The 26,008-nt window shown below is 43.0% G+C and overlaps 1 protein-coding gene across 2 annotated transcripts in view; it reads left to right on the forward strand.

Annotated features, from left to right (window-relative positions):
- Window positions 1–26,008, forward strand: part of RGL1 (ral guanine nucleotide dissociation stimulator like 1) — a 53,828-nt gene that overhangs the window by 26,296 nt on the left and 1,524 nt on the right. For both annotated transcript variants that reach the window (XM_051794062.1, XM_051794074.1), the window contains 13 exons: window positions 7,871–8,055; window positions 11,171–11,295; window positions 11,949–12,164; window positions 15,322–15,425; window positions 16,444–16,528; window positions 18,408–18,497; window positions 19,650–19,736; window positions 19,967–19,999; window positions 20,800–20,921; window positions 21,231–21,320; window positions 22,545–22,728; window positions 23,420–23,827; window positions 25,546–25,660. In XM_051794062.1, coding sequence (XP_051650022.1) covers window positions 7,871–8,055; window positions 11,171–11,295; window positions 11,949–12,164; window positions 15,322–15,425; window positions 16,444–16,528; window positions 18,408–18,497; window positions 19,650–19,736; window positions 19,967–19,999; window positions 20,800–20,921; window positions 21,231–21,320; window positions 22,545–22,728; window positions 23,420–23,827; window positions 25,546–25,660 — 1,844 coding nt within the window. The remainder of the gene's footprint in view (window positions 1–7,870; window positions 8,056–11,170; window positions 11,296–11,948; window positions 12,165–15,321; window positions 15,426–16,443; window positions 16,529–18,407; window positions 18,498–19,649; window positions 19,737–19,966; window positions 20,000–20,799; window positions 20,922–21,230; window positions 21,321–22,544; window positions 22,729–23,419; window positions 23,828–25,545; window positions 25,661–26,008) is intronic.

Here is a 26,008-nt window from a genome sequence, read left to right on the forward strand (position 1 = left end):
AAGTTTACCAACCCTGTCAAGTTGCTTCCTGCTGCATCAATGGTTTCCTCCCTCTTGGCATGGGATCATCATGTAACCCCTTTGCTCAGCCAGGGACTGACAAACAGATGGAGCCTGTGTCCTGTCCCTGTGGTAGCTCAACTTCTGATGAGTTTTTCTGACAGAATTTTCATTAGTATAGTCAGCACAGCTGATTTTGCTCCTTTGGCCTTCATAAGATACCTGTTATGTGTGAGTTTGATACCTTTACCCAACTACATGTCTGTAGAAAGCTCAACAATGAAGTTGTCAACAAAGAAATTTGTCAGGTGTACGTGTTTTAGCAGATCCCATATAAATGTTAGTTCACTTTCCTCCTTTAAAAGTTTCCATGGCTCTCAGCTGCTCTGGCTACTTGTCTCTTAGGTATGATAAATGGTATCTGGAAAAGTGGTTGGCTTTGTAGTCCTGTTGTGAAACATGTAGTTCTAGTAGTTCAGGTTTTCTCTTGTCTGGGATAATTCCAATGTAATTGCATTTACCCTCTTTTCTCATAGAACAGAAACATGATATAATTGTGTTCTTGGTTTTTTATGACTTGGAGAAATAGGAGGAAGAAGCAGTAGAGCCATGTTATTTCTTGCCATTAACTCTGTATTTCTCAGAGGAAAAATATCTCATGGGGAAGCCTGTGGTCTGTGGCTAGAGACCTTCTGGATTTGTCAGACTCCTGTTGTGACAGTTCAGAGGCTTTAAAAATCCAGTTAGGGCATTAGAAATAGGGATGCAATTTAAAGCATTTCCAGTGGTTTGACATAAAAAACTGCAGCAGAAGTTAAAAGCAACTGCAGATGAATGTATGGCTGTTTAAATACCTCATGGAGCTTTAAAGAAAGGGTGAAGTTTTGCAAAATCTTAGGGGTACCTGTGGGAAGAACTGTGAGCTCACAGCTTACCGATTTCTACACTGAAGTTCTCTGTGCTTTTGCACTTGTAGTATAGAGCTGTGATGTATTTTGAGGAGAATGTCTGATGTGTGTAAATTATCTGATTTTTTTTCTTTTTTTAAATTATGTCAGTATTCTACCCAATGTTCATATAGTGCAGAACCTTCAGGTCTGCACTAGGTCTTGAGCACACTTGTGGCACAGCCTTGCTTGAGAAGCTTTTGGGAGCTATAAACCTGCCCTTGTGTTTCCAAATTCTGGGGCTGAGCCAGCACACACTTTTCACACTTGCTGCAGTGACATATAGTTGTTACTGACCCAAGGTCACTTCAGCTATGTTCAGAAACATGCCTTCTAAGGATCCCTTGTGCCAAGGGGATTTTCTCCTGTTCACTTAAACAACATTCCTATCATTTTTGGGCTGCTGGAGTGGTCAAAAATTTGTATTTTTCAACAGGGATCTGTTAGATCCCTGTTAGATCTAAATTTCATCTAATATATAGTTTAAACAAAGGTGCTGTAACTTTCAAAATGCCTTGGATCTTACAGTTATGAATAGACTATGAACACCATCAAAAGTTTTGTAAGCTTGAAACAACCTGCCTTTTTTTTCCTATCAGGACCCACCTTACCTTTTCACATTCACTAGCTTGCTTTCCACATTTCATGTTATTTTCAGTCAGTCAGAAGGTTCAGGGTCACAAGTAACAGAAGAATTAAGTCCAGCAAAGGTCATATATTCCAGTCAAATGTCTGAATAAGATGGACTTCAGCCTGTATTTCAGAAATATGTCTCTCTTAGTTGTCTGATAAGAGTTGTAAGGAGTAACTTACTTGACCCTCTACCTCCTATAAGCAATTTTTTTTGCTCTTCCTTGCATCGTATAAACAAGATTGCCTGGTGCTCTGTCTGAGTTCTGCATGTTTTTGTGTCAAGGTGTGACAGAGTCCCCTCCTCATCTTGGGTTGTTGTTGTCTTTGGAGTTCTCTGTTCACTGCATGTTTTTTAACGTAGGACTTCTGTTGACTTTAAAAAAGAAGAGACTAGAAATAACACCACAATATGTGACAATTCAGAATACAACCATATATACATTAAACACAAACAAAAATTATCAGTATGACAAGTAGCATTAAGAATTAGAGAGAGGCCCATAGAATTTGTACTATAATTCAGCTATTGTTTTAGGGTTTTTTTTAAATGAGGTTATACAGTTCAAATGTGTTGTTTGGTACACAGCATCTGACAAAAAGCAAATGAGGAAAGAAATTAGAGCAAAAAGTAGTTCTTTCTCTTGCTCATATCTAATGTAAAGACTCTTTGCACCTTACTAGCCAGGAGTCATGGGAAGCTTGAATGAGACAGTCACTTCCTGGAGATCTTAAGCACCTTTACGGGTTCTGGGAAGGGGATCAGCAAGCCAAACAACTAGTGCTGTTTGGGACCTTCAGTCCTCCCAAAATGCTTGTGTATTGCCCACAAGATAGTTAGAAACAATGCTTCTGGTGATAGGACCTGATCACCCTGATCTCTCTTCAGAGGAGGAGAGTTCCTCAATGAGCTTTTAACTCGCTGTTAAAAGGTTGGGGCTTGTATGCAGGATGATCTGTGCCCTATTTCCCTCCCCTAGCGAAAGATGGGGTTAATTTTGATCTCTAGGTAACCAATCCATTGCTGGCAGACAACTACACCCAAACCCACAGGCTCTGTGAATTTAAAGAGGTGATTTATTAAACCTGCAGACACTGCTTTCCCAGAAGGTGGGCATTGAGGACCTGGCTGAGGACAGAGAAAGAACCATAAAGCCCTCAAAGTCTAGAATATCATGCATATCTGCTTGTACCTCTTGGAAGTCATGGCTTCCCTGGATGCTGAGGTGCCTCTGAGTAAGGTGAGGGTCCCAAACCGTGCTGAGCACGTGGCATTGAGGTGACTTGCTGTGCCTGGAGAGCTGAGGCAGCACATCATGCTGCATCCACAAAAGGTGCTGAGTTTGCTACCATCAGGTTTAAAGATTTCTGTCGGTGGAGTTCCCAGAAGTGATTCATTCCTGCCCAGACACACAGAGAAAAGGCCGGGCTGGCAGTCCAGGCTGGCCTGCAATGTTTGCATTCGGGGAAGCTGAGGTCAGCGTTACCTGAATTGAGTTACTTGAAGACCTTGCTCAAAAAAACAGTAGTAGGAACCTGAGATTACCCACAGGAAGGGTTTTTCAAGGGGCAGACAATGTTGCCGTGTTGGTTTGTGGACTTGGACCATGATTTTTTGTTTGTTTGCTTTCCAGAGGTCTAACATTAGCACTGCCATGGCTGAGTCCTGAGGCTTTTGAATCTCTGAGTCACAGCAAAAGTCCTTTCAAGCCTCCTCTTGGACTATGAGGTTGTGGTTTCCTTCTGCTACTGGCTTTGGTTTGCTGGTTTGGAGTGCATTGGTGGTTCTCTCCCTCAGATGAATGACAGGCCACAGAAATGAATCAAAATACTTGGGGCTTCTTTGCTTGTCTTGAATGTCAGCTCATAGTTGCATCTTCTTTATTATCAAAGTGTGGGATTTATTTGTTATTAAAACTTGGAATGTGGCACAATGAAAACCATAGACAAAGCAACTCGAAGCTAAACTGAATTCTCCTTGTTTCATACCATAGCAACTGGGGGAAACAGTTCAAATAGAGAAAATTAGGGAATTAATCACTTAACCACATGGCATGTCTTGCATGTTTACCTCTCCTCTTTTGCACTAAAATAGTAAATACCAAAACCTTCAGTGTAATACCACAGCATTTGGAGTTTCTCACAGTGAAAAACAAACATTCTCCCATGGCTTTTTTTGCATTTAGACCTTCCTGACCAAAAACTTGTCTTTTAATTCCTCCTGAACCAAACAGTCCCACTGGAAAACAATGTGCATAGTTACAGCACTGTAGAAATAAAACCGGTCCTGAAACATTGTATTCCAGGACAACAGACACCAAAGGAATGTGAGACAAATGGAAGAAAATTAGTTGGAAGCTTCTGATGCTTGGGAAATCCATGGTGGGGAGCAGTTAAGATGCATTTGGGAGAGCAACAATCAGCATTCATTCCAGTAAAGCCAATTAAGCTAAAACAACAGCAGAAACCAGTGTGGTTACATGAGAAGCAGAGTCAAACTTGGGGCAGGGTAAGCAGTGGAAGAGTGGGAGAGTTATGAAAACAACCAGAACCAAGCAGACAAGAATAATTAGAAAGAAAAATAGTGATTGGCATCTCAATTAAAACAAAGAACAGCTAGCAGAGCTCTTCCTTTAGTGGCTTTCGTGTCCCAGCAGAAGCCTCCTATATGTTATTCAATGAGTTTTTCCCAAATCAGAAGGAGCAGACATTTGCTGGAAGTCATCAGGACAGTATTTATAAACAGACTGGGTGTGAGAAGCCACCCTTGCAGCAACCTTTGCTTGCGGTTTACATCCGTTTTACCCCTGATTTTATCCCTGGTTTAACAAGGAAAACTGAGAAAAGGCAGCTGTCTTAATTTAGTCTGTGTGAGCAAGCCTGAGCATTATTGCATGGACAGTGGAAGACAGAGAATAGCCCTCTATAAAGAGGTTGATGCCTTAAGTATGCATTTGGCAAATTACAGATAATTTTATGCACATTGCTGTATAATTTCATAAGAAATCAATCATTATTTTCCTTTTGCAACTGAGGTTCTCCTTAATTGTTGAGATTCCCTTCTACCCGTTCTTTAGAAGTAATTGTGGCGGGAAGAAAATGCTGCTTTTGCCTTTTTTGTCAGGAAGAAATGATCTCTAATTCCTGTCAGATCTCTTCAGGACTGTTATAGCTGTCTTCACTTTTGAGACAAGAGCATACAGAATTCCCATGTGGCCATGGGGTGGGAAGGTCTCATTTTCCACCTTCTCTGTGCCCTCTAAGCTAACAGAGCTGCCAGACTTGGAGCTGCCCCACCACCCAGCTTTTGTGGTAGCTCCTGGGCAAAGGGGAGTGGGTGAGTAGTTTTTGTTCCCAGTTTGTGAATGACAGACTCAGATACACTTCTTCCACCTAACACTAGGTAGGTTTTGGAGACTGGAACCTTCAGAGATGGGCTTCAAGCAAAGCACATGTGGAATTCAGAAGGTTTTTTGATAAGTGTGAAACTTGGAAGCGTTGCTGAGCAGAACCTGGAGCCTGTGGTTGGCAGGACAGGAGTTAAACATTGAGGTTTTTTTTTTTTTCTTATAGGCAAGAAAGGAAAAATTTATAGCTTATAATCAACCCATGAAAAATGTAGTCTGTGATGTTTCTTTCCTGCCTGAGCTCTCGGAAGGCTCCCATTCCTATCTGGGGCTGTCGAGTACACGGAGTTTCTTCACAAGGGCAGTAAATGTAAAGCTACTGCAAGATATGGGCAAGTCTCCAGCCCGTTGTTGGAAAGCTGCATTCCCTGACACACCAGTGAAGCAATTGGGCAATAGGAGGTCAGTAGGGCACAGTGTACCTCTTCTCTCTTTCCTATTTCCCCTCTTGACTGAAATGATTTTGCTGGCAAAAATCAGTGTCTGTAACAGCAGTGAACTCTTCACCCTGCTCTGGAAGACTGTGTCTGTCTTAAACTCTGTTTATTCTTCAGCTTATGAAAGTGGCCACCAACCAAGCCTCTGGAAACTGTGCTTAGTGTAAAGGGTGTGTGAACAATATTAGTTAGTACAAGAACTTGCTCTGTGGAGAGGCTCCTCCTTCCAGATCATTGCTAAGCTGATAAATGCTCGTAAGAATAGGATACCCAACCTAGTTTTGATGGTGGAACCAGTGGGGATGATGCTGAGTTTGTGATGTGGGTGGGGAAAAGGAGCACAGAGGAGGAGGAGGAAATGCACAATTTGGTCATGGAGCAAGGCACATCTGTCTGTTGTGGCCTTTCCTGGCACTGGGATGTGGAGCTGGGCTGGCACTGTTGGCTTTGCCATGGTGGTCATGGAGCACTGGCTGTTATGTGATACCTGTTCTGAGGGAATAAAACAGTCCTGAAGCTCCAGATAAAAAGTTTGGCCACCACTGGCCTAAGCCATGAAGGCTGTACTTGTTGCACGTATGGTGGTAGTTTGCCTGAGCTGACTCATGAAAATTCCGTCCAAATGGTTTTGAAATGTAGAGTCTTCCAAACTGCACAGTGTGTTTCATGTTTGCAGTGAAACCTGAAATCCAGAACGTGTTTGCATGTTAATTTTTGGTTGTAAATACTTTTTTGTTGCTCTGAAATTGTAATTCCAGCATTTCTCCTGTCAGCAAGCCTAACCAAACAATATTACTGACAGATATCCAAATACTCTAATTGAAAATTCAAAGTTGCCACAATATCAGGGCAAGAAACAGAAGAAACAACAGACTTAAATGGAATGGGACTTGTAAAATGAAATCTATATGGGATTAAAGGTTAATTGAGTTTTGAGGAAAAACCAATACAGTTCAGATGAGATACGGAGAGTGGGAGAAATTCTCTTTACTCTTATTTAACTGTTGGTTTATTGTGGATGCCAGTGAGCAGCTGAATTAACCAGAGACTGCTGTGGTTTCCCAACTTGCAGCAGCAGCAATGTGCCAGTATTTGTACACAGCTCTGATAGGAGAGCTCTCCAGGCTGGAAGAAATTTGATGGTTTCAGTGACACAGAAGAAATCTTCAGGACCCTTTTCTCAGGAAGTTTAGATGTTTATTGTACCTTTTATTCTGAAAAAAAGGAGCTTAAAACATTAAGATATTTGGTTATTTTCTAGTTGTCTTCTGGTTTTTCCACACTTAGTTGAAATTTGTCAACAACTGTCTAAGTTATTCCTGGAAAACATAGCTTGGTCTTATTTATCAAAATCAAGTTGAAATGATGAAAATTCCTTGCAAATGCAGGATTTAAGGGCACTCCCACAAGCATACGTTTGTGCAGTATCTGCATAAGTGGGTGTGGATGAAAACCTACATAAATCAGGAAAAGCAGATCAACAGATCACTTCCCTCCGTTCAGGACAGGTGGAAACCACGCTGATTCATCAGCTTTGTTTCCCCTCATCCCCCCCAGTCTGTAGGATTGTCCATGGGCAGTTAGTGTCCTTTTAGCTGCATGCATGTAAGAAAGTCTGGGGTAAGTTTCCTGAACAAAATCCAATGGTCCTGTAACTCCCTAAGCATCCTTTTCCTGCACTGCTAGCATGAGCGAGATGCTTTTTTGCACAGTGTAATTTGACAGCCCCTCCTTGTATCTGGGCTAAAAATGAAACCAAGGTTCTGCTGATATATTTTAGCTAAACATTTCACCCCAAGATTAGCAGGGTTAGGGTTAGGGAACAGTGTGTCATCTGGGTTCAGTTCTCTTGGTGCTTCAAGTTTGATCCTTGGCATGGACAGCGTCATGCTGCACATGTGCCAGTGAGGGTTTTATCCTCACAAATGAGGCAATCCCACCAACTGTGTGTGCTCCTGGGGGTTAGTTTCAGGATTAGACACCTTTTTCCTCCATGAAACCCAAGATTTCATGGACAGGGAAGCTTAGTACAAAGACTGCAGACAACAAGTCATATGGTGTGGATATGCAGCTTCAGCTTGGTCCCCAGACTGCAGCAGTGACTGGTGAAAGGCCCCACAGGAAGTGTTTGATTTAGCACTTCCACTGGAAGGAGCCATGAATACCTTGTTTCCTCTCTGCTATTTTCCCACAATATGCCATGGAACAAACACTGAGCTTTTCCCACTGGCACAGGAGGGAATGAAGAAATTACATTCTGCTGTTGATTATGTTTGTAATGTGTGGTAGTTATTCAAAGTGGCCATGGCACAGCTCAGCAAAGATACTTCAGCTGGGTGTGTTTTTTGTTCTGTTAGATACAGGTACATCAGTTGTAGGTACATACAATTCCAATTCCATCAGCACATGCTGTATGCAAACCTTGTGTTCTCTCTGTGTTTGCTTCCAGTGAAATAGCATCAGTCTTACGGGCCTGGCTCGATCAGTGCTCTGAGGATTTCAGAGAGCCACCTGACCACACATGTTTGCTGAAGTTGCTGGATTACCTGAAGAACAATATGCCCAATTCTGACATGGAGAGTAAGGTGCAGAACCTCTTGAAGCAGTTCCAGAACCAAGAAGCGGAAACTGTTGGTGAGTTACCTTTCGCTTCTGTCTTTCTGTTCTCAGACTGTAAGGGATTTGTGTGGACCATGTTTCAACACCTCTCATGCTTATCAATAATAATGTGAGGCTCACCAGTGGCTTGTTTCTCATTTCTTTTTTTTTTTTTTTTAAATCTCTGTGTGGGGCTCTGTGAGGGAGGAAATACTCTTTCAGTATAGGTGCCCATATCTGTCTGTTCTGGGGTGGATTGGGAAATCCAGCACTTCTCTAATATTTAGCCAAAGCTTTGAGATTGCTGCAGCAGCCAAGTGGTTAATTGTCAGCACACTTCCCATGCCATTGATTAAAACACAGCTGCTCTCTAGCTGGGCTCCTCACTTCAAATTCCCCCCCCACACACACAAGGAAACCCCTGACCAACAAAAAACAGAGCTGTGACAAAATACAGCTTGAGTCACAGGTTTGTTGTCCTGCAGCTTTTCTTCCTAGTTACCATCTTGTCAAAGGAAGTGTCTGTGACTGTTTTTTCCTATTGGAGTGGCTGGCTGCTGGAATCCAAGGACAGAGGAAAAACTTACGTTATTGGGGGTCACAGTCCACTGGAACAATAGTGAACTGTAGTAACACAAATCTGTGTGCACCATCAAGCATGACACATCCCCTTATCCTGCTCAGAAAGCTTCCTGTGGCATGAGCTGGAAAGTCATAGGAGCTCACGTAGTATGTGAATGAGAACTGGAATCAACTTCCAGCTTTGGTAGAGGGATGAGAGGGAATAATTCATGTCATAAAGGAAATGGCAGAAAAAAACCCTTTCATCCCATAAAAATCATGTCTGCCGGATGTTCCAGAAATACCATGTCAGTGCATAATACTGTGAAATGCCAAATGAACTCAGTCACTAACATAAAAAGGAGTAATGCACAGAGCCCAGTCCTCTTCCTTATTGAACACAGGTACAGGATGGCTAATATGTGCCCATTGATGACCTTTCCTGGGTTGGGTTCCCCCAGGTCAAACAAAGAAAGCTATAGAGAGCTCTATTTGGGTCCTTTGTTCTTCAGAGTGAACAGAAGATTCCAGCAGCCTGCTTCTGTTCTGCATTTGTTTCCTCAAGTAACAGCTGAAAATATTTTTTTTTGAATCATACAGATGAGTCAATTTGAATGATAACATTTCCCAAATTGTGGCAGAATAGAGCCTGGTAATTAGGGTATCATAAGAGTAGGATAACAAAATTAATCTGTGGAGTCTTCAGAGAAGAGATTTAGGATTGCCTAACTTGATCAGAGCTCCATCTTTGTACATTTCAGAGATTTCTTTCAAAATTCTTAGTATGTTGTCTGCAATCCTTGATGATAATTATTGTTCCCAAGCATTCATTGTGCTCTGAATTTACAAATTTGCATCCCAGTGCTGCCACTTGACTTGGGTATTCAAACCTCTGCCCCGTGCTTCCATCAGCCATGCCAGTAGATTAGATTGCAGTGCCAGACAGGTAGATAAAAGCTGTTCCTGGCCCCAGTTCCTGCAGCTTGAGCAAATCAAGGCAAGGACAGGCAGAGATTGCAAATTCAGAAGGGGCACGTGGTTGTTCTCAGTGCAGTCAAGAGAGCAGTCAGGCTTTGAGAGGGCTGAATGGATCAGAGGGCTTTGGAGATGATGAGATACTTGAGTACAAGAGGATTCCAGCTTGTTGTAGAGCAGGGAAAACACTGGTTACACATTTATGAAGGAGAAAAAAAGGCATGGAAAAAGAAAAGGAAAACTTGCATTGCATTCCAGGACGCAGCTTTAAGGGAGCTGTGAGGTTTTGGGTAGGGCTGCAACTCAGTGATGAGGATTTTGAGTTGAATTTCAAGAGCCGAAAGGGAAAGGAGGAGTTACAAAGTCAAAAAGAGAGAGATTCTTGTAATAGTTCAGTCGAAGTCCATTTAGTTATGCATATTGTTATAAAACAGCCACAGGAAAGTAACTCTGGAACAGAGATCTCCATTTATCACATTGAGCTCTGTCAGTAAATTGTGCAATTCGAATGTACAGATGGAAATCAGCCTGTAGATATAATTTGTTACATCAAAACCATAGCAATTTACAGTGATGATCGTTTGGTAATGAATGAAGGAAGGGAAAATGAAGTATTTTGAAAAACAATGATTCTGTATCACTTTATCTGCTGTTGTTGCTTGAATGTTCTGCTTTAACTGGGTATGAAGTCTTGCATAACATACTTTGTTTTTGTTAATGAAATCTCACTAGTAGTAAACTCAGTACTTTCATTGTTAGTCTTCAACAAGTCCATAATTTTTCCTCCCTCCTTATGGAGTTACTGTTGCCTTACAGTGAAAAGGATTAAGATTTATTTTGAGGGGTTTTCTGTTTGGGAAACAAGGGCATATTTCTTGGTGTTTAATTTTTTATTCCCAACTTCTGGGAGCCAAAAGGTGACATGGCTGTGAAACCTTTTCCCTGCTACACTGTGTCGGGTTCCTCGGAGGGGAAAGCTCTGCTCTCTCACCTTTTCTCTGCTGCCCAGTGCAAATTTAGAAGCATTCAGCAGAATGCTGTAGGTGCTCACTCTATTCCCTTTCCTGGGAAAAATTCCCTGAAAGGGAAAGGTGAAGAATGGTGGAATCAACCCTCCTCAATATAGTCCGTGTAGCCATAAATGGTGCTGAGAAACATCATTTCTCCTTTTATTTCTGGATATAAGAGCACTCCTCATGCAATATTTTGGGGATATTACTGCAGCCTCATCCCTTTGTAGTTTGATAATTTTTTTAAAACTATAAACACTGGAAAGTAAATTAACAAAATTCTGCAATGTTAACAAGGAATCTTTGCTGGAGTGATGGTGATGTTTTTTCTTTCAGAAAAAAATAGCAAATGGGTTAAGCCACTTCTCTGCTAAGAGAACCTGAACATCTCAGTTCTCTCTATTCCTTTTTCTTCCACCTTTTCTTTGCCAATTTAATCTTCTGGTCATTTTTGTCACGTATGCAGCACAGTGGGGCCATTACATCAGGCAGGACCCTTGGGGTGTTCTACTGTAATACAGGGATGTTTCAAAATAAACAAGCACCTGCTTTGATTCATTGTTTGCTGTGTAAGTTTACTGAGTGTTGGTTTCCATCCTGTCCAGATGGGTTCTGTAGCACTTCCTCCAGTGACCTGGTTGATGGAGAGGAACTGGAGATCAGCAATCCAGAAGAATTCTCCTCTTTTCAAGACCATATTGTGGCAGAACAGTTGACATACATGGATGTGGTATGTAGAGTATTACATATAATTATATATAAGTGTCTATATAACATTATATAATATATAGTATATATTATTTAAAGTTATAGTAATATAAGTATAGTGTTCTAGAACAGGTCTGCTGTTGGGACACAGAACACAGCTCTGTCATTATTCCAACTGCTTCAGTCACTGGGCTTTTGCCTTCAGTCATACTGAAGGTGTGTTTTATTTCGTTTTTAAAAAAAAGTGGGAATATATATTCGTCGCCTTTTTTGCAAAATTTAAGACTTGACACCTGAGAAATAGCATGTTTTGACTATATTGCTACCTGGCCTGAAGATGTCTAGGTTCTCTGAACTGTAGTGCTCTAATTTGCTTTGTCTGTATCAATCTCCTTCAAAATATCATTATATAAAAAAATTTCACCTTGGTTATGCTACTAATATAAAGGTGTCCCTTTTTTTCCCAGTCTTGTTTAACTGACAGTTCTTTTAGGGCACCAAGCCTGTAAAGATTATGCCAAAATGTATATTTTAAATTAAAAAAACCCAAATATTTATCTTTGAATACTGTATTAGATTTAAATCCAGTTTGTACTGTAAACCTGCATTTCTCCTCATGGATAAAAGAGATTTAGGAGAATCCTGCTGGCTTACCACACCTCTGTTTCCCTCTAGATGCTCTTCAAGAAAGTTGTGCCCTACCACTGTTTGGGATCCATCTGGTCTCAAAGGGATAAGAAAGAAAACAAGAACCTGGCTCCTACTGTCAGAGCCACCATTACTCAGTTCAACACAGTTACCAAATGTGTTGTCAGCACTATCCTGGGGACCAAGGAGCTCAAAATCCAGCAGAGAGCCAAGATCATTGAGAAGTGGATTCATATTGCACATGTAAAGCATTTCTTCTGTTTAATGTTTTTTTTGGGCAGGTGCCTTGGAGTGAGGGAGTTGGGAGGGGAGAAGGGGGTTGTACACATTGGTCCCAGGCCATCTTAGCTCTAGTTCTTTCTATTTTAACCTGATTTGCTTTGTGATACCAAAGGAATATTGCCCTTCCTCTCCTTAGTTCTTCCCCACCATGGAAATGGAATTGCTACTTGGCCATGTCAAGGGTTTAGAGAAGTCCAGACAGACAATATCTGTAGCTCTTCCCTTGTCCACTGATGGAATTGCTCCATCCTGGAAGGCCACTAGATTGGTCAGGCAGGACTTGCCCTTGGTGAAGCCATGCTGGATGTCTGGAATCACGTTCCTGTTCTCCATGTGCCTCAGCAGAGCTTCTAGGTGGTTCTTATAGCAGATTCCATGTTTCTTAATCTTTGCAGGAAAGGGTTTTTTCCATGCCTTCTTTACATAACTCTAGTTTGATAGTTTCTTAGATTTTTGTCTTTAATATTTTACTGTCACCTTTTTAACTCCCCTCAGAGCGCTGGGCAGCTGGCAGTAACCAAGGTCTCTCTCTTGTAAGAGAACATTTCAAGCACTTCCATAGGGATGTGTGTTGACTTCTAAGAATCACATGGATTCTTTCTGAGCTGTACATAACAAGCAGTCAGGAAAACCTCAAGACAGAGCCTTGACAATGCACTTCTGTGCTTCCAGAAGCAGCATTTAGTCCTGGGACCTGAGCTCTGGCAACTGCATGGTTCAGGAAACTGGTATGGGGAAGGTCTTTCACCTCTCCTGTGGCACTGACGTCTGCTTGCTTTTGTTATCATCTAATGGATGCTTTATAGCCCGTGTGAAGGCATTGGGAAGTTTGATTCCTTATTTTCTACATGCAGATCTTTAGGTTGCAGAGGGCACCAGCTCAAAGGGCCTTCGTGGGGCAGCCTGGGCTGGCAAGGATGAAGAGCTCCCTCATCGTCACAAGGCAGAAGGGAAGCCAGGACAGGCACTGCTCTCATCAGACCTGCTCTGTGGATGGAGAACTTTGTTCTCCACCTCTGTTGATCCAGTGCTTCTCCCTGTACTTAGTTCCTACACATAATTAAATGCTCCAGTCGTAGCTAAACATCAGAAAAATGCATGTGCACGCTCTACAAAATAATTGCACATGTACAGCAGCTGGGTGCATATATACTTAGTTGCCCACTTCTGAGGAAAGTTGCTTGCTTTGTGCATGCAAATGAGTGTTTTGAATAGTTAGGTGCCTGAATTAGAAAATAATCCACTCATTAAAGTGCAGTTATTCACTGACAACTAAGCCTGTAATATAGCAGCATGGAGTTCCATGTTTGTTATCTCTGTGACTTTTGGATCCATTTTCTTGGTTTAAAAGATAAAGTGAATGCTTTTTCCAACTGCCAGTCCTCTCTGCTCCACCTCGGTCTGAGGTTCCTGAGCAGGCGCAGCCAATTTCACTCAAACAATATTTTCTTTAAAAATAAGAACTAAAAATTAAATCACTAATATCCTGTTATGCTTACATTTTTTAAATCAACGCTGTTTCTGCACAGGATTCTTTCTGGTTTTCTCCCTGTGAAGGACACAGCATGAAACAAAGTTATTCAAACCAGTCTTAAAAATTCTTCTTACATACAAATGAAAGCTTGCTCAAGTTTAGTCTGCAGTCAGTTAAATCACTGAGAACACTAAATCCAGTATTGAATTCCTAATGTCCTTTAAATTATATAATATGCAGTTAAGTCAAGATGGTTCCAAATTGGATCTTCCAGTCCAAACTCCTGTGGTACTGGGGAAAAAAAAGGAAAAGCTGATAATTTGTGCCTCTGAATTTGTTTTCTGCCCAACCTGAATTTCAAGTTGAACATAAAGAAAGGTCTCATTCTTAAACGTGCCAGTCCCTGAAGAAGAGCTGTTATGTGGCTTTTTTTGGCCCCAGACCATGCAAAAATAGCTTTCAGGTCTGGCATGTCCTACCACCTGATCTTGAACTTGGTCTTTGTCTTACATAACTGTCCACCTGCTTCAGGTGCTGTCTGCCCAGCCTGTCTGCTTAAATGTAGCCTCCTAATTCACACAAAGACCTTTTTTTTTTTAGCTAAATAACTGGGTGAGTATGTACTTGCCTTAGTTGTTAAATCATTTTTAATGCAACTCCTGAACAGAGTTGCTGCTTTATTAAGGTCTGACTTCTGCTTATGCTGAGGTTGCTTTACATTTGTTCGGTCCTACAAAGGAAATAAATCCATGTCTGTTTTTCACTGTAAGGATCCTTTAGGTAATCAGCATTACTAGGGTAATAATCAGCCCCATAAAAATGTTCAGAAGCAGAATTGGAGTTTGAATACATTCTCATCTCCGTGCTGCAGTCAAATTGGCAGGTGTTTTGTCTGCTGAATTTGCATGTACAGACACCTGTTCTGAAGTTTGTGGTGCCCGTGCTTTTGTTCATGAACCACCAACAGATTTCCAGGAAGTTTCTTGAAGAGTCACAGACCAGACTTGCCCCCTCCTTCTGGCTTCTATCTGCTTTAACAGGAATCTGTGCTACTCTTTTTGAGAATTAAGTTTTTCCTTATCCTTTTCCATCAAAGCTTTTACTACAGAGAAGCTGGATAAGAAATGTTTGTGATCCCAATTGTGGAAAAGCTGGGAAGGTTTTTCTCTTTAAAGAGTGTAGACACACTTGAATAACAGGTTATTCCTTTGCATGTCTTTAATTGACACTTAGATGATTGAGGGTTTATATTTTAAATACCATATACAAAGAGGCAAAGCCTTGTTTTTCCCCTAAAGGGTAAAAGGGATTGGTACTTATAAAGAGCTTTTTAAGAAGTGCAACCTTTGTGCCTTTTAGCCTTTTTGGCTTTATGGACTTGGTTCCACTTTTGTTTTCACTGGGAGAACTGGAAGCTGAAAGCACAAATACAGGGCAGTGAGGAAAATAAGATATAAATGCCAAAGCTTATAAAGTGTTTGGTAGGTAGAGAGAGGAGTGATATTTTTGATGCTCAGTATTTGCACAGCTGCCTGCTCAGCAGTGAGAACCTGTCACAGGCATGACACTGGTCAGAGAAGAGCTCTAAGGTCTCTGTAATGCTGCCCTTTAATGCTCCTGTGTCTCTAACTGCTCCTTTCACAGGAATGTAGGATCCTGAAGAACTTTTCCTCCTTGAGGGCCATCATTTCAGCACTGCAGTCCAACTCCATCTATCGGCTGAAGACGACCTGGATGTGTGTTTCAAAGTAAGGCTCCCCCTCAGCTCCTGAGGGTGCAAAGCTCAGTGCTCCTTCTTCTCATCCTCTTGCTGTTCTGCTTCTTCAGGGACATCACTCCTGTTGGAAGAACCTCCCGTTCCTGGGAGGCTCAGACCCCTGCTGTGAGCTCCTCTTTCATCCCCAAGGGCAATCCCTACTGGATTCTGTCCTTTTTAGCATACTGGATCTTCCACAACCTCTTCTGAAAAACTGTGGCACTGGCTACTCCCCCAGCTCGTGCACACCATTCCCAGGTCACCATGATCTTTCCATGTTGTCCTGTTTCCCATGAAGTTTGAGGAGGTCCAGCTTGCTACAGGCCCTCACTAATCTAGTCCTGATATTTCCATAAAATATATCCTCAAACTACAAAATCTAGTATTGAAGATAATATTTCTTCCAGGGGAACACCTTTTTGTATTAATAATTCTTTACCTGGCATATTTACTGATTACCTCACAGACACCAGAAGTCTCTGTGTAGAAAAGATGGTGTTCTGCTCATTCAGTTTGGGAAAAACAGATCTCTTTGCCTTTGATAAATTTAAAGATCGTTCTACCAGGCAGTATCCTTCTGTATTTTCCCTACATAGAGGTGGGATGTGCCTTCTGCTTCCCCATACCATCTAGTATTGGGCAAGAGAAAACTCTTCCCACACTTAAATGCTTCCAGCTTTCCAGAGAGCATGGAACAGGGCAAAAATTAAGTACTTGGGTCACCTCTCAGCAATTCCTCTGTTCCTTTTTATCCCTTTAACCTGTTCTTACACCAGTCTCACACTTTGCAGTTTAGTTGAAAACCCTGCTCTGTGTGGCCTGACTTGACTGGGAGCAGCAGAAGATCCCAGGAAGGCTCCCAGTAGATGTGCAGCATCTCACTGGATGCATTCTGATGGCATCACCTTTTATAAGCCCAACTGTTAATGATTCATGAGAAAACAATGGAAACCTGATCTGATTTTGAGTGCTTACTAATGACCTAAATGATTTAATCTTTTCCTGTTCAGGGACATCCTGCTGATGTATGAAGAGCTGTCTGAGATCTTCTCAGACCATGACAATTATCTGACAAGTAGAGAGCTGCTAATGAAGGTGAGAATTAGTCTGGGGCTTGTGATCTCAATTAAATCCGAGGTTAACCCTTTTTGTAACCAGCTGCCAAAGCTCATGTCTCCCTCAGTGACCAAATGTGGTGCTTCAGGGAGGTAAAACCCGGGCTTTTTGCTGGGCTGAGAGCTGATTTCTGTGTTCCTGGAAGAACTTGCTCTAGTATTAGCCCGTGGCACTTGGATGCCCACAAAGAGCAGGCTGCAGCAGCATGGATCCGAGGGGACAGCAGGTCTTGCAGGCCTTCAGCCCACTGGGTTGCACCACTGTAGTGCTTTTGAGTTCATGGGAACAATTCCACTCAGCTTCAGCTGAGGAATTAATCCTAGATGTTTATCTGACTATCCCATACCTTTCTTAGAACTAGAAGGACAGGGCTGGGAATTCTGAAGGAACAGGCTTCCTGCTCTGTGTGTGGCCAGATGGACAACAAAGCAGGCTCTGTCTGGAAGAGTTTGACTTGTGCACTCCCCTGGGCGAACCCCAACAAACTCAAGAGCCTGAAAGGGGTGAGGAAGAAAGCAGGGAAAGGTTATATTCTGCAGGAACTAAGGAATGTTTGTGGCAGGGTTTTTTCTGTTTACATAAAAAAAGTTCCTATAAACTGGGTAACCAGTTTACTCCTTGACAGTTCTGTCCAGTCAGTCTGGCATTTCTCCCTCACCCCTCTTGCCTTGGGATCTGGAACACTGTGTTTTGCTCAGGAATGGTGGGTGAACACCTTCAAACCTGTCAGTCTGTTTTGTTTATCATCCATTTATCAATATCTGTAGGTAGTTTTTAAAGCAGGTGAGACAATAATAAGCATAAAGGGGAAAATGTGTGTTCAAAACAACCTATTTAACTAAATATTAGAAGACAAAACAACTCAATCTGAGCCCAGACCTCTGGCTCCCAGCAAATCACTATCTCCAGCTTCCCTAAGTAGATTTGCAAAACATTTTGAAAGCAGTGAGAGAAAAATTCCACAGAATAGCTAGAACCTCTCCCCTGCTTTTCATTTTGGGCCGTTTGGAGGATTATTATCCACTGAATCCTCAAAGTCTTCGTTTTATTTCACTATAAATAGCCTCTCTAGGGAAGCTGTGTTTGACCTTGCCTATCCAGCCTGCGAATCCAAGTGTAGAGCAGACAAAAGGAAGCAGGTTGGCTGGCACAGAGAGGGAGCAGTGTTCTCTCCTTCTGAACAGACATTCATAATGACTCGTGTCCCATCTATCCAACCATTGGAGAAAACCAGCAGTGACTCCAACATCCCCCGCACATCCAGGGAAATAAAGGTTAAAGATCTATTGTGAAATAGCTCATCCATTCACAGGAAAGCTGGAGCTGTGGGGATGGAAACCTATTCCTTTCATTTCCTGCGCGGTTTTGGATTAGTCAATAAGCTGCAGTCGCTGGTTCTCTGTGTTGGTGTTCCAGCAGAAGAAAAACAGCAAAGCATTACATAAGATGGAGATGTTTACTTGCAGCAGGCCTGATTAGGGAATTAAACACAAATCCTGAGGGTCAAGAGTGTTGGGATAGAGTTCAGGGAAGCATCTGGACACCTGAAGTATGTCTAAGCTTCTCTGATTTAAACTCTCAGGAGATTTGCAGCAGCACTTAGCTTTGACCAGAGTAGAGCTGTTTTACAGAAAAATTCCCATATAGTCCTCTTGTGGGATTTTATCCAAAATTCCCAATTAGTGTCCAAGTCCCAGAAAATCAACATGATTTTACACATATGTACCTGAAAAGCAAATAATTTTGCTAGCCCAGCTTGTCTGGTTAAACATATCTGCAGTTATTTTACACAGGTGTAGTTTCCAGCTTACCACTTGGATCCTCCATTAATTGCCTTTAATCCCTTTTTACTTCACAGGAAGCAACATCCAAATTTGCAAATCTGGACAGCAGCGAGAAAGAAAATCAGAAAAAGTCACAGAAGCGACTGCAACTTCAAAAAAATAAGGTGTGTTTGGGGTTTTTCCTCCCCTTTTTGGTAACATGATTAACCCTAACTGGTGTAATTAATTCTTAATTCTGTAAGAAGCAAAAGCTAAAAAGGTCTTTACCAGAGTGAGTGTGCAGGTGATTGATGGACACGAACTTGTGTCAGTCATTTTCAGCAGTCTTGTATGTGTCCTACAAGAAAGAATTCCATTATCTACTACTTTAGAGAGAAACATGGGAAAGCCATACAATTTCCATGTAGTAAAACACATGCTGTAAATGCTGTAGTACTTGTGATAAGGAAAATTAGCTCTGGCCAGAGCAGAAGACTCATTTACTTCTAAACAAGGTCATGAAACTTCTGACATACCAGCTTGAAAATTGCACGGGGCTTTTACAGAGATTGCTTTGTAAAATGTGTCTGGGTTCCAGTCTGCTGGTGAAAATGGCTTTTGTCTCAAAGTTGGCAAAGATTTAAAAGGACAGGGGGAGAGAAATCTGGGATAGGGAGGCCAAAGTGCTGAATATGATTTTTGTCTATCTGTTTGTTTGACTGGAAAAAATACAGCTCCTTCTGGATGGTAGAAACAAGTGTTTCCTTCACAAGTGTAGAGCCAGCCTGAACTCTACAAGTGCTGGCAGTCTAGAAGTTTAAAATGTGAATAATTACCATTAAAGTGCAGTGGATGGCTGGGGAAGATGTTCACTTCTTAGAGGGAAAAGTCTGTGCCTTGACTTGACTGTTACATAGTGTAACACATGAATTAAAAACCTACCGGAATGAAGCAGAAATGGCTCACACAGGCTGGCCAGGACCATTCCCCAGCTCTTCCTCTTGGAGTAGGTGACTGAGGGACTCTGTCCCTGGTCCTCAGTGCTTCTTCCACAAGCAGGGTTTCCTGGGGACCCACTGCTGGAAATCAATGGTAGCAATACTGCAATACAAACCCACCTGGCAATATCTGTGAGAGAATCCTGCTCTCAATGGAATTTGATTTAAATTCTAGATTAGATAATGAGAATGATGTAATGAAAGAAAACATAATTACAAGAGTGCTGTTTGGTTATGCAGATTACTTTTATTTCATTTTTTTACACAGGGGTGTTCTAGAATTCTAATTATTATCATTTTGTCAGTTAATTAATCCAACATTGCTCTGATCACTTGCAGGGAGTGATGCAAGGCACAGTCCCTTACCTTGGCACCTTCCTCACTGATCTCATCATGCTTGACACAGCCCTTCAGGACTATGTCGAGGTAATTTGGGGCACTTTCTTTGAATCCTAAATATCCTGCCTGCCTTCCCAGCACTGTATCTATTTTGGTATCTTCTGCTGGGTTCTTGTGCAGCTCTTACAAATCTGTTTTCAAATCAAAAAGGAAGCAATATGCAATGTTACTAACAAGAATCCTGTGTGACTTTGAATGCAGTTGTCTCAAGGGACAGGCTTAGCTCTTCTCTGATCCCTTCTCTTTCCTTCCAACAGGGTGGCCTGATCAACTTTGAGAAGAGACGAAGGGTAAGTGGAATGCTCTGTGATTTTTGGTTTATTGATACCCTCTTTTAGAGCATTCTCTTGGCAAGGCCATTTGTCTTTAGCAGCTGTTTTATGTGCCTGAGCAATTTTAATGCAAGTCCATGAGGGAAGAACAGATCCCTGCAATGCTCATGCTCTGAGCCTTCGCCTGACTTCGTCTGTCCTATGACCTGGGGGCAGGAGACCTTTGCTTTCCAGAAGATAGTAAACATCTTCCTTCTGCTGCAATAAACTATTTGTAGGTAAAAGGCTGCAGAGCACAAACCACAGGACTGAGAAATAAATGCTGTCACTCTTTCCATTCAGCCAGATCCTTGTTGGTCAGAGATAAGTAATGCTCTGTAGGAGTAAAGGTTACTTGGGTCTAAATGAAGTTGTGCCAAATCCTGGGGCCTGAAAGCAGACTTGGATTTGGCTGTGATGGAGCCATTTCCTGCCCTAACCTGCTCTATAACCTGCTCTAAACAATTAGGAGTTATTTTGGCAAAGTGTGTATACAAGTGGAGTTACAGAAGAGCAGCACGCTCTGGTCACGCATATTAAGGGTAGCATTTTATGTTCCTCTCGAACAAGTGTGAGTGCACATTATGGATGCTGAGGAAAAAACCCACCTCTGTTATTTGGAAAAACTGGTTCTTGAAATAGTCACTCAACTGAAACTGAACTTCAGGTCAAACTCTGTCCTGGATCTGTTGTTGCATATGTTTAGTGTATGAATGAGTTTGTTTGGTTTTATCTTGTTTTCTAATTCTAAATTTTTATTTGATTATTTCTTTTCTTAGGAATTTGAAGTCATTGCCCAAATTAAGCTCTTACAATCTTCATGCAACAGCTATTGCTTGATACCAGACCAAAAATTCATCCAGTGGTTCAGGAGCCAGCGGCATTTAACCGAGGAGGAGAGGTAGGTTCTCATTCCAGCTGGCAAAGCAGATGTTCTTACCTCACACACACCTACAGGCAGGTTATTGCAGCCCTCAGCTCTCCTCTTAACAGGAACTCACACGTACTAAAGAGCACTGGTTTTAAAAACTATTATACAGCGGTGAAATATCCCTTTCACCCTGGTAAAATGTAGGCAGAGCAACATTCCTCTTTGTGGGGCTGCAACATTCTGTGAAGGGTTTCTGAATTTCTTGCCTATTGCTACTTTGAGATGTATAACTCATAGTATTGTCTGTAAAAAATTAACCCAGTGGCCTCTGTCCTGCAGTTACAAACTGTCACGGGAGGTGGAAGCAGCTGCTGATACTAACATCTTATCTCCAAAATCCCAGAAAAGCATGGTGAAGAGGATCAGCACGTGAGTACGATGGGGCAGAGGAGGTTTGGGGTGGGAATATGGACCCTAATAACTCAAAACAAGCGGTGCTCATTTCATCAGCTGCAGAACCTGCCTGTGGATCCAGATCCCTGTGTTGCTTTAAGGAGAAATGCATCCTTGTGTCTGAAGCTGTCCCTTTCTGCTGTTAGAAGCAGCCATGGGGGTTATTAATGATAAAAGAGTTTAGAAACAAAGAACCCTTCCTAAGGTGTCGGGAAAAGGAACAGTTTCAGTGCTGGATTAAATCCAGTACCTATTGTGTAATAACTTCCCTGAATGCAGCAGCAAAACAGAGGAAATGAGGATAAAGTCTGGACTATTATTAGTCTAAATTGCTATAGACATGCAAAGATTCCTTGCAGGATTTTAATATGAAAATTCAGGTTAGCAAAAAGGCATTTGATAGTAGAAACAATCTGCCTTGATGCTGGAGAAGGAAAAAATCATGGGGATGTGGTCCAATTTGATGGAATACCACAAAGATTTAAACAGGAGGTGGGTAGAGAACAGGGACATGAAGGTAAGCAGACAGGAAACAAGAGACTAACAGGAATAAAGCAGAGCTCAAAATATTGGCACTCTGTGCTTTGCAAATGAATACTGTAGAAAAGCAGTGAGTGACACCTCTCTAAACTGTATTAAATCACTAATTGCATCCTGACGTGGCATCTAATGCACCCTGCTTCTCCACTTTGTGTATTGTAGCAGTTTGTTTTCTTTGACACTCCTTTCAATTCACTTGACCTGCATTTAGGACTGAGTTTCGGAGAGGGAGAGCCTTTAATTTACCCTTTCTTGTGTACACCTCCAGCCTCTTAAGAGGGAAACTGGTATCTGTGGCACCTTGACTGAGGGCAGGAATTGGCAGCAGGGTGAATTTGCCCTTTTTGAAGCCATTTTTCCGAGCAGGTGAGCCTGAAAATTTTAACAGACCAAAGGGGAATCTCATGATAGTGGGGCATGAGCTCCAATTTTGGCGTTGCAGCTGGTGGGCACACTGGGTCAGGAAGGTATTGTGTTGGTGTGTTAACAAACTCTCTGGACAAACTGTATAAACAACAGGGAGGAAATGAAAACAATAGGCCACTCCAGATAGGAAAACAAAACAACATGTAAGAGTTCTGAAGCAAGTGACAAGCTTTGCTCTCTTCTGCTCTCACTTACTGGCTTTTATGCCCTTTTTTTTTCTTCCCCCCATACCAGACTTTTTCTGGGCACTGATGTGATCACCCCACCCAAAGAGCAACCCCCAAAGAGCTCTCCCCTAGGAGGGAGCTCTGGGGAAAGCACGGATTCGGCCAGTGTTTCATCGTGTGAGTTTAATCACTCTGAAAGTGAGGATGTCTGCGTGACTCCCATCTCCAGTCCTGAGGACCCTCTGAAAAAGGTACAGCTGGGGCCTCGGTGCCACCATGAGCAGCTGGGAGAGGCTCTGCATGCTGCAGCCCCGAGACCCTTGCCCAAGGCTCTTGGTCTTGACTAGAGCGTTGCTTTCAGCGTGAATGGAGAGACTAGAGATAAATGTGTAAAAATGGAAGTGATCCAGTCAGGTTCTTGCACAATCCCTTCTGTGTTGCCTCTTCCAGTGGTTTTGATCCTACCAGGAAGCTTTTGAGCAAAGCAGATGGAGAGAAAGGCAAACCCTGAGCAGCAGGGGAAGGAAGGGGGCAGTTTCAAGAAGAATGGCAAAGAGGGAAGGGTGTGTTATTTCCACTCGTGTGAAGGCTCCCAGCTGGAGCAGGGGTGCCTGTGACTCCCTCTGTTCCGTCCCAGTTCCTGGCTGCTTGCCCACAGCCTGATGCTGTTCCTTGGATCTGCTGCCACCTCCTGGGCTGCTCTTACTGCGAGCCCAGAGCAGTGCCCAGTGCCCAGTGGGACATAAATTGTCATTAAAATGGTGGAATCAATCAAGTTCAGCTTTTCTGGAGGCAAGGAATCCCACTGCCAGCCTGCTGGGCAGAATGTGTGTGACTGAGGTTATGTCTGTGCCTGCTGCTTTCTCCTGTTCTTCCTGCAGAACGACACAGGCAGACAGACAAAACACCTCATTTGTGACAGTGCTTTTCTTTGTCATGTAGATCCCTGGATACCCCTTATCCTCCTGTTCTCCTGACTCTTCCACGAGCACACCTTCCTCGGGGTTGTCACCTTTACCCTCATTCCCTACTTTGCTGCCCTCCAGTGATGACAAGAGCTCTGTTGGCTCCGACAAGGGCTATGACTCCGACAAGGGCTCCATCGGCTCCGACAAGGGCTCTGGCTCCAACAAATGCTCCATCTTTGACAAGGGCTCAGGCTCTGACAAGTGCTCCATCTTCGACAAGGCTTCTGGCTCTGACAGTGGCCCTGTCTCTGACAAGAGCTCTGGCTCCATGACATGCAGCACTTCCAAAGTGCTCCCTGTTTACAACCGGCAGAACGGAGGCGCCTGCATCATCCGAGTCAGCATGGATGGCATCAACGACAGCGTCTACAAGAGCATCCTGGTGAGGGGCACAGAGCTGGCAGTGACTGACCTTCTCATCCAGGGTGACTGAAACAATCACTGCAGTCATGAGGGTTATTAATGACAAAAGATATTAGAAACAAACAACCCTTTCCCAGGTGTCGGGAAAAGGAACAGTTTTAGTGCTGGATTATAAATTAAGTATCTATTGTGTAATGACTTCCCTGAATGCAGAAGCAAAACAGAGGAAATGAGGAGAAAGTCTGGACTGTTATTAGTCTAAATTGTTATAGACATGCAAAAATTCCTTGCAGGATTTTAATATGAAAATTCAGGTTAGCAAAAAGGCATTTGATAGTGGAAGAAATCTTCCTTCATGCTGGAGAAGGAAAAAACATCATGGGATGTGGCCCAATTTGGTGGAATACCACAAAGATTCAAACAGGAGGCAGGTAGAGAACAGGGACATGCAGCTAGACATGGGAAACGAGAGACTAGCAGGAATTCAGGGAGAGCTGCATGGAATAAAGCAGAGCTCAAAGACCGAAGTCAAAATATCTGCACTCTGAAGTGTTTTGCAAATGAATACTGTAGAAAAGCAGTGAGTGACATCTCTCTAAACTGCATTAAATCATTAACTGCTTGCTGACGTAGCATCTAATGCACCCTTCTTTTGAGACCACTTCACTGAGCCGACTCATCAAACCTGGCTGGAAAGGGAAAATGACAAATGTTACCATTCAGAATATGTGGAGCAGGGTAGGAATGAGAGGTTTGAAAAAAAACAGCAGCCAGTCTGGAAATCAAAGTTTGTGTTTTATCCAAAGGCTCCAAGGGAAGCACTGTGATCATGTGCAAGCCTTGCTGCTTCTGCCCTCCTGCTGCACCAGCTGCTTTTCCTCCAGCTCAAAATTGGTGTGCAGATTTTGACATAAGATGCCACATGCCAAGTTTTCCCTGGAGGAGCTTTCCCAAAGGGCTGGTTTCTGGCAACAGGGAGCTGTAGGGGAGAAAGCTGACAACCCTTTAATTCTGCAGCCTCTCTGTGTGGTGGTGGTTGCCAGAGCAGCAGCCCCAGCATTCATTTCCCTCTCTGCTGGTTCCATGGAGGGATCCTGGCAGTGTCAGGCCAGTACTGGGCTGTGAACACCCTCAGGGCCTGCCTGGGAGAACACACACACACAGCAGGGTAGTGCTTAGCACCTTTAGCTACCTTCTGATTTTAATGGTGGGACCTCCCCAAATGTTACAAGCTGTTTCCTGAGGGCCTGACAAATTTGGCTTCTGGTGAGACGGCAGAAGGCTCTGGAGGGAGCCCTGTGTCTGCTCCGGATGCACAGCACTTCCACAGCAGACAGCAAACCCACCACCAGGCCAAAAATCTCTGCAGGATGTCAATGGGAGTGCTTAGCACAGGAGTCTGCAAACAGCAGATGGGGCAGCTGTTTCCGTGGGCTTTTGTAGCTTGTGAGAATGATGTCCCACCTCTCCAAGCTTTGCTCAGGAGAGCAGACACTCTGATTTACTGCTGTCTCATCTAGTGCTGTATCTGTCATCTTGAGCTAAAAAGCCACCACTTCCCAGTGTCATAAACACCAGATTTTAATATCTGTCAGCACCTATCACTCTGTTACTGACCCATTATGGTTTTTTCAGTTCTGTGACATCTTTTCCAAAACCAAACAGGTTTTTGTTAATTCCTAAATCATTACTCTCGTGAGTAAGCAGAATCTCTCATTGCAACTCTTACCTTTCCAGATAACTAACCAAGACAGAATTCCTGATGTCACTCAGAGAGCCCTGCTGAAGCACAACCTGGAGCCTGATGCAGTGGAAGATTACGAACTTGTGCAGGTCATCTCTGAGGACAAAGGTAGGGAAGCCAAACTCTGCTGCTGCCTGAAAAGTTCTGTTGGATTTCAAAGGAAAGAGTAAAATGTGAAGCACTAGAAATGCCATGAACAGGTCCCAGCTGGCAATGAGAACAACCCCCTGGATGCTCAGGGATGGCTTCTCATGGCCTGTCAGTACATCCCACTTCCCACGGGCAGAGCCAGCTCCTGGGCTGCCAGGCCAACCTTCCCGTGGGCACTGCGGCTGCAGGGCAAGCGTGGGGCCTGGGTGGTGGGGTTCTGCCTCCTTGGGACCAGAGCATGCAGATCCCTTGAATCACTGGCTTCCCACACAGCCTCCTCTGGGAGAGGCTGCCAGGGCCTCCGCC

Source organism: Manacus candei, unplaced genomic scaffold (assembly GCF_025592945.1).
Source record: "Manacus candei isolate 608988 ecotype Guabito, Panama unplaced genomic scaffold, ASM2559294v1 h1tg000005l, whole genome shotgun sequence".
In the NCBI taxonomy this organism is placed as follows: Eukaryota; Metazoa; Chordata; class Aves; order Passeriformes; family Pipridae; genus Manacus; species Manacus candei.